This window comes from Citrus clementina, unplaced genomic scaffold (genome assembly GCF_000493195.1).
Source record: "Citrus clementina cultivar Clemenules unplaced genomic scaffold, Citrus_clementina_v1.0 scaffold_5, whole genome shotgun sequence".
NCBI classification, from domain to species: Eukaryota; Viridiplantae; Streptophyta; class Magnoliopsida; order Sapindales; family Rutaceae; genus Citrus; species Citrus x clementina.
Genome location: NW_006262201.1, coordinates 552,439 through 558,530, shown reverse-complemented (window position 1 = coordinate 558,530; position 6,092 = coordinate 552,439). Strand labels below are relative to the sequence as shown.

Here is a 6,092-nt window from a genome sequence, read left to right as displayed (position 1 = left end):
TCTGCCTCCTCATCATCCACACATCTCAACAGGGGCAAAGTGAATCCTCGGCGATAGAGTACTCCATCGAGTAATGTGTACCTCGCTGCTCGGCATTTTAGCTTTCTCGCTTGCCTTTTGTCCTCTGGTAAAACTCCATCGTGGATGTATGCAAGGATCGGGTCCATCCAGGATTCTTCAGTGCTTACTCTCATTACCTCTACTTCTTCTCCTATGCTCGGCGAGGTTCTCACCTCTAGTGGAACTGACTTAGGTAATTTGGGATCTACAGTTGCGGCCATCCTAGCCAACATGTCAGCTCGCTAATTTTCGTTCTGGGATATCTGCTTCACCTCTACTTCCTTGAATAGTTCAACCATCTGCCTCGCCTTCTTTACATAAAATCCCAATTTCTCTTCCTTTACTTGGAATTGATCGCTGAGCTGGTTGCATACTAGCTGGGAATCTGCTCGGATCTCTACCCTTTTTGCTCGTAGCGTATGCGCAAGACCGAGACCAATAATGAAGGCCTCATATTCAGCTTGGTTGTTCGTAAGCTGGAATTCGAACTTTACAGCGTAGGATACCTCAACACCTTCTGGACTTCGTATTATAACTCCTGCCCCGGATCCCTGTTCACTACGTGACCCATCAACCATCACCAACCATATCCCCTTCGAATCCTCCTGTTCCGCTGGTTGTCCCTCCTGGACCCCTTCCCCTGATTCAACGCGGTCCACCATAAAATCTACCAGGGCTTGAGCCTTGATTGCCCCTCGGGGCCTGTACGACAGGTCAAATTCGCTCAATTCCACCGACCATTTTACTAACCGACCAGACGCGTCCGGTTTTTGAAGTACTTGCCGAAGGGTTGGTCGGTCATCACAACTATCTGGTGGGCTTGGAAATATGGTCGGAGTTTGCGTGCCGCCGTTATCAGAGCTAGCGCCCACTTCTCCATTAGTGGATATCTGGTTTCTGCGTCCACTAGGGCCTTGCTTGCGTAATATACCGGGTGTTGCTTCCCTTCTTCTTCCCTGACTAAAACCGAGCTGGTAGCCCACTTAGAGATTGCTAAGTACAAAAACAGCTGGTCACCCTCTCTCAGAGTTGATAGTAACGGGGCGCGGGCTAGATATTCCTTCAACTGTCCAAATGCCTCCTCGCATTCCGGTGTCCATTCCATCTTCCTCCCTTTCTTTATGACTTGGAAGAAAGGGTGACACTTATCAGTGGCTCGCGAAATAAATCGGTTCAATGCTGCCAACCTCCCCGTAAGGCTCTGCACCTCCTTTACTGTTCGTGGCGACCTCATTTCTAGCACTGCTCGTATCTTTTCCGGGTTGGCCTCAATCCCTCGATGGCTCACCAGGAATCCCAGAAATTTGCCCGAGCTGACCCCAAATGCACATTTCTCCGGGTTTAGCTTCATCTCGTACCTCCTCAGTAATTCAAAGGTTTCCTCAAGATGCTTCACGTGATCTCTTGGTTCTTTGGACTTTGTGATCATATCGTCCACATATACCTCCATTGTATGTCCGATCAATGGCTTGAAGATCTTGTTCACCAACCTTTGATAGGTAGCTCCTGCATTTTTCAAGCCGAAAGGCATCACCCTGTAGCAAAACAAACCCATGTTAGTTATAAAGGTCGTGCTTTCCTCATCCTACTCGTTCATGGGTATCTGGTTGTATTCGGAGAAGGCATCCATGAAACTGAGCAGACTATGACCCGCGGTTGAGTCCACCAACTGATCTATTTTTGGTAGGGGAAAGCTATCTTTCGGGCATGCCTTGTTGAGGTCCGTGAAGTCTACACACATTCTCCACTTTCCATTGGCCTTCTTTACCAGTACTACATTGAAAATCCACTCCGGGTACTTGGCTTCCCTTATAAATCCCGCTTTCAGCAGTTTTTCTACTTCCGCATTTATGGCCTCGTACCGTTCCTGGTTGAAGCACCTCCTTTTCTGCCTCACCGGCCTTGCCCCTTCCCTGACTGCCAGCTTATGACAAGCTACCCCTCGATCAATACCTGGCATATCCTCATGAGACCAGGCAAATATGTCCGCATGGGACTGTAGACACTTCACCAGCTCGCCTTTTATTTCTTCACCCAATTCCGATCCGACTTTAACCACTCTGCTCGGGTCACTCCTGCTAACAACAACTTCCTCCAGCTTCTCAACAGGTTCCTGGCGACCGTTTTTTGTCTCCCCTCGGTTATCTAGAGAGGTGACCTGCAACGTTTCCTTGGCCGCTGTAGTATAGCAGCTCCTGGCTATCCTCTGGTCGCCCTTTACTACACCCACAACTCCATTTATTCTGTACTTCAGCGCTAAATAATGCGTGGACATTACACATTGGCTTATCCTCATGAACGGTCTCCCCAATATCATCTGGTAAGGGCTTCTTTCCTCTACCACGACGAAGTCCAGCATCATCGTTCGTTCAAACGGCTTTGTCCCCACAGTAATCGGGAGTTCAATGATCCCCAAGGGAGTTAACCGTCCCCCTCCAAATCCTTTCAAGGAAGTATTTGTCCGCTCCAGCTTCAAATCTGAAATCCCCATATCATCTAGGGCCGACCTAAACAGAATGTCTACTGAGCTGCCCGTGTCTACCAGTATTCGCTGCAATTCTGTACCGGCCACCTTTGCCTTAATCACCAAGGCATCCTCATGAGGATACAAAATACCCTCTTCGTCATCCTCCGTCCACATAATAGGAACTTGCCGCACTTTTGCTCTTTTGGCTGCCGGTAAATTCAGAAGCACTTCTTTGCCAGCCATGGCGTATCTCTCATAGTTCTTCCGTGCTCTGTTTGAATCCCCGGCCAATGTTGGCCCTCCTGCTATCACACGGATGGTCGGCTGTTCTCGTTCCAGACCCCTCTCGACTCCTTCATCCCGTGTGTACTCTGACTCAATGACAGGGGACACTCCGTTTACATACTCATCCAAGTATCGGTTCCTTACTAAATCTTCCACCTGAATCTTCAGGTCACGACATTGGCTGACAGTTTGACCGTGAGTGTCGTGGAATTTGCAGAATCTGTTCTTATCCCGTCGATGAGCCGGTTTTGTTATTGGGGCTGGAGGGTATAGCAGGCCTCTTCCCTCGATCCTCTCATATAATTCCTCCATTGAGATCTTTAATGGGGTGTATTGTTTATAGGCCGAGCTTTGATCTATTAGCTGAACTGATCGGCTATCATGAATGTCACCTCGGGCCGCCCCAGTTGCTAACTGATCTGGTCGACTAGCCCTGGAATCGGTTGCATGTAATGTTCTGGGAATGTTGTGATAGGGGTGGGCAGCCATCTGCCGGAATTCTCGCTGCCGCTCTGGGATTGGGGGGCGTGGAGGTTGAGCCCGGTTGTGTTGGAACTGTTGTGCTCTCGGAGTTATGGGGTAAGGGCGGGACCGAGCTGATGTTCCGCCCATCCCTGAAGATTCTCCAGTTCGCTTTCCCAACCTGCTCCCTTTCGGGGCTCTCCGCTCCTTCCGCCTCAGCTCTTCTAACTGTTCACTTTTTAGTCTTGCTGATTTCTCCTCTTCAATTTCAATATCTCGTCTCGCCTGCTCATACCCTGCTGAATAATTCTGCACCAGGGGGCTTCTCAGGTTATACCATAGCCGGCCTATCCTCACACCCTCCTTTAAACCCCTCAACGCCTGCGGGTGATTGAAGGCTCCCAAATCAAGTACGGCTCGGTGGTATCGCTTTACAAAATCCCGTAGGGACTCGTGCTCCTCCTGTTTCATCCCCATCAGTTCCATCATGTCGTCCTCTGGGGCTACTGCCCCTCGGAACTGCTCGGCCAACTCCTGGCACATCTGCTCGTACCCCTTTATACTTCCTCGGGGCAGCTTGCGGTACCAATCTCGAGCTCGTCCCTCTAGTGTCAACGGGAACGCCCTGCACCTCTGAGCTGATGTCAGCCCCTGCACACCCGTCATATCGTTGAAACGCTCAATGTGCACCAATGGGTCACTTCGCCCGGAGTATTTGAGGTCGGGGAAGCGAAAATCTCTTGGGATTATGGTACCCATGATCTCAATTGATAACGGAGATTCTTCATCTAACATTATCCTCCAGCTCGGGGGCTTTCTCTTGCCCTGTATCTCCTCTATCACCTGCGCCAACCTGCGCACCTCCCCCTCCAATTCTATAGCACGGTTAGGATCACGCGCAGCTATCTGGTCTCGCTCCTGCTCGGCGTTCTGCAGCCGCTGTCTGAGCTCCCCTTCATCAACACCGGCACCTCGGCCAGTAGTTTCCAGTACCCGTCCGGGGCGAGGTTAGTCTCTCCCTTCCTCCCCATGTTCTCCCAGGACCCGACCAGTACTTCTGTGGGGATGCGCCTCATTAGGTTGGTCTGCGGGCGGAGGAATGTCCTCGACTCTACGTCTCCGGAGGCTGGGTTCTACTCCGACTTCATCTCTTCCCACGGGGGTGTCACAATCCCTTCTCCGCTCGTCCCTCAGCTCAAATAATACGGCTGTGAGAGTCTCCATTTGCTTTTCCATCCGCTCCAGTCTGTCTTGCATCATCCTCTCTCGGGCTTCATTCGCAATTTCCCGGAGAGTGGTTGTCTCCACCGTTTCATTGTCCTCCCTCAGAGTATCCTTTCTCGACACATCCATATCTGACCGTTCACTGCTTCTCCGGTAACCGCTAATTTGGTGGTAGCTTTTTATCCAGAATCCCCACAGACGGCGCCAAAATATTGATGCTGAAATCTGCTCGCCTTTTAGCCGACCAGATTCTTTCACCAACGCTTGTGTTATCTGCTGTTACTCGTTCGCTAAGATTGGAATCGCCCTCCTTTCTCTAAATAAGCCTGCGCTCACAAAAAACGGATCAGAGACGCCGGTGGTTTTGCCGGCGTAAACCCTCCGATGCCTAAGTTAGCTCAAGGTGTTTACGGGAAAACAAATCAATTTGGGTTCAAAAAGTTTATCTGAAATTTGTAAGAAAATGATCTGGATGCAATTTGGCAGCGTTTTCCCTCTCTCCTTTTTCTTTCTTTTTTTTTCTCCGTCGAGTTCCTTTTCTTTTATAACCGCTGTCCCCACGTTTCCGTTTGCCCTTCCTCCCACCTTTTTCGGGTAATGGCAGCCCTCATGGGACTCTAACCGTTGCATCGTAGCAAACGTGGGAACTTACGTGTCCTTCAACGGTTCTGGGAAAAGCGTAACGGCCGCGATTCTCTATTCTGGGAAAAGCATAACGGCCGCGATTCTGTGCTCTGGGAAAAGCGTAACGGCCGCGGTTCTGTGGGATCGTGTCCCCGCTTTCCTGGGGATGAGTATCGGCTCGGCATACACTTCTGGTCGGTATGTTTCCCTGGTTGCATCCATCTCTGCTCGGCTAATGTTTACCCCCGTGTTCTGCTCGTACCACAGTAGCATGGCTGACCTGGTGCCTTTATGTACTCAACACTATGTTTTATGAAATAAAAAGATTGGTATTGTTATTACCTGTCAATTACGTGAGTGTAAGTTTGTTTTAACTTAACTAGTAAAATCTCTTGATATATGCAAGAGATTTTCTTTGTTTGTATCTATATATTTTGTCTCTTGTAATTAATAAATAAACGGTTGTGTGTCAATATATTTCGTTTCTTATATAATTCGGAGGGCTTCTTAACTTCAACATTTTACATCAATTTTCTTCCACGTAGTCATTTCAATCTTTTAATTAAATTTTCATCCATTTGATATATTCATTTCAATAGTAGAAGAATAACGATGACTTATTGTGGCTTTTTGACTAAAAACGTGCACCATTAGATCGAATGAAATGAAAATTTAAGTCATTCTTTTATGTTAAATTTATTTTTTCTATGAATGGTGCAAAAAATTGAAAGAAAAAATATATATAGTTGGAGATGAGTTCTTGGGTTCGGGTCCTAGTAATAAAGTAGATGCCATACAATTGCAATACAAATTTATTTTACCAAATGATATTGAAAGAAAAGACTGCTTGTCTTCTTATTTACGCCGTAAAAGACTGCTTGTCTTCTTATTTACGCCGTTAGTCTTACAATTAATCAAACTTCAACCGTAGATCTATTATCTATACGAAGCACTATTAATTGTTTAGTAA

General features: G+C 47.9%; 1 protein-coding gene across 1 annotated transcript; it reads right to left on the bottom strand.

Annotated features, from left to right (window-relative positions):
• Positions 1–302: 302 nt before the first annotated feature.
• Positions 303–1,615, bottom strand: LOC112098525. Its single transcript, XM_024185090.1, has 2 exons — positions 1,139–1,615; positions 303–1,031 (listed from the first exon to the last, which is right to left on the bottom strand). Exons 1-2 carry the CDS (start codon positions 1,613–1,615, stop codon positions 303–305), a joined length of 1,206 nt encoding a protein of 401 aa, XP_024040858.1.
• Between the last annotated feature and the right edge of the window lie 4,477 nt (positions 1,616–6,092).

Bases quoted from the DNA above. Each gene is read 5' to 3' on its own strand.
- LOC112098525 (XM_024185090.1), bottom strand. From the start codon at position 1,615: ATGGGTTTGTTTTGCTACAGGGTGATGCCTTTCGGCTTGAAAAATGCA. The intron at 1,032-1,138 runs GCATTTGGACAG...GTGGGCTACCAG, and splicing joins GGACACCGGAATGCGAGGAG to CTCGGTTTTAGTCAGGGAAG.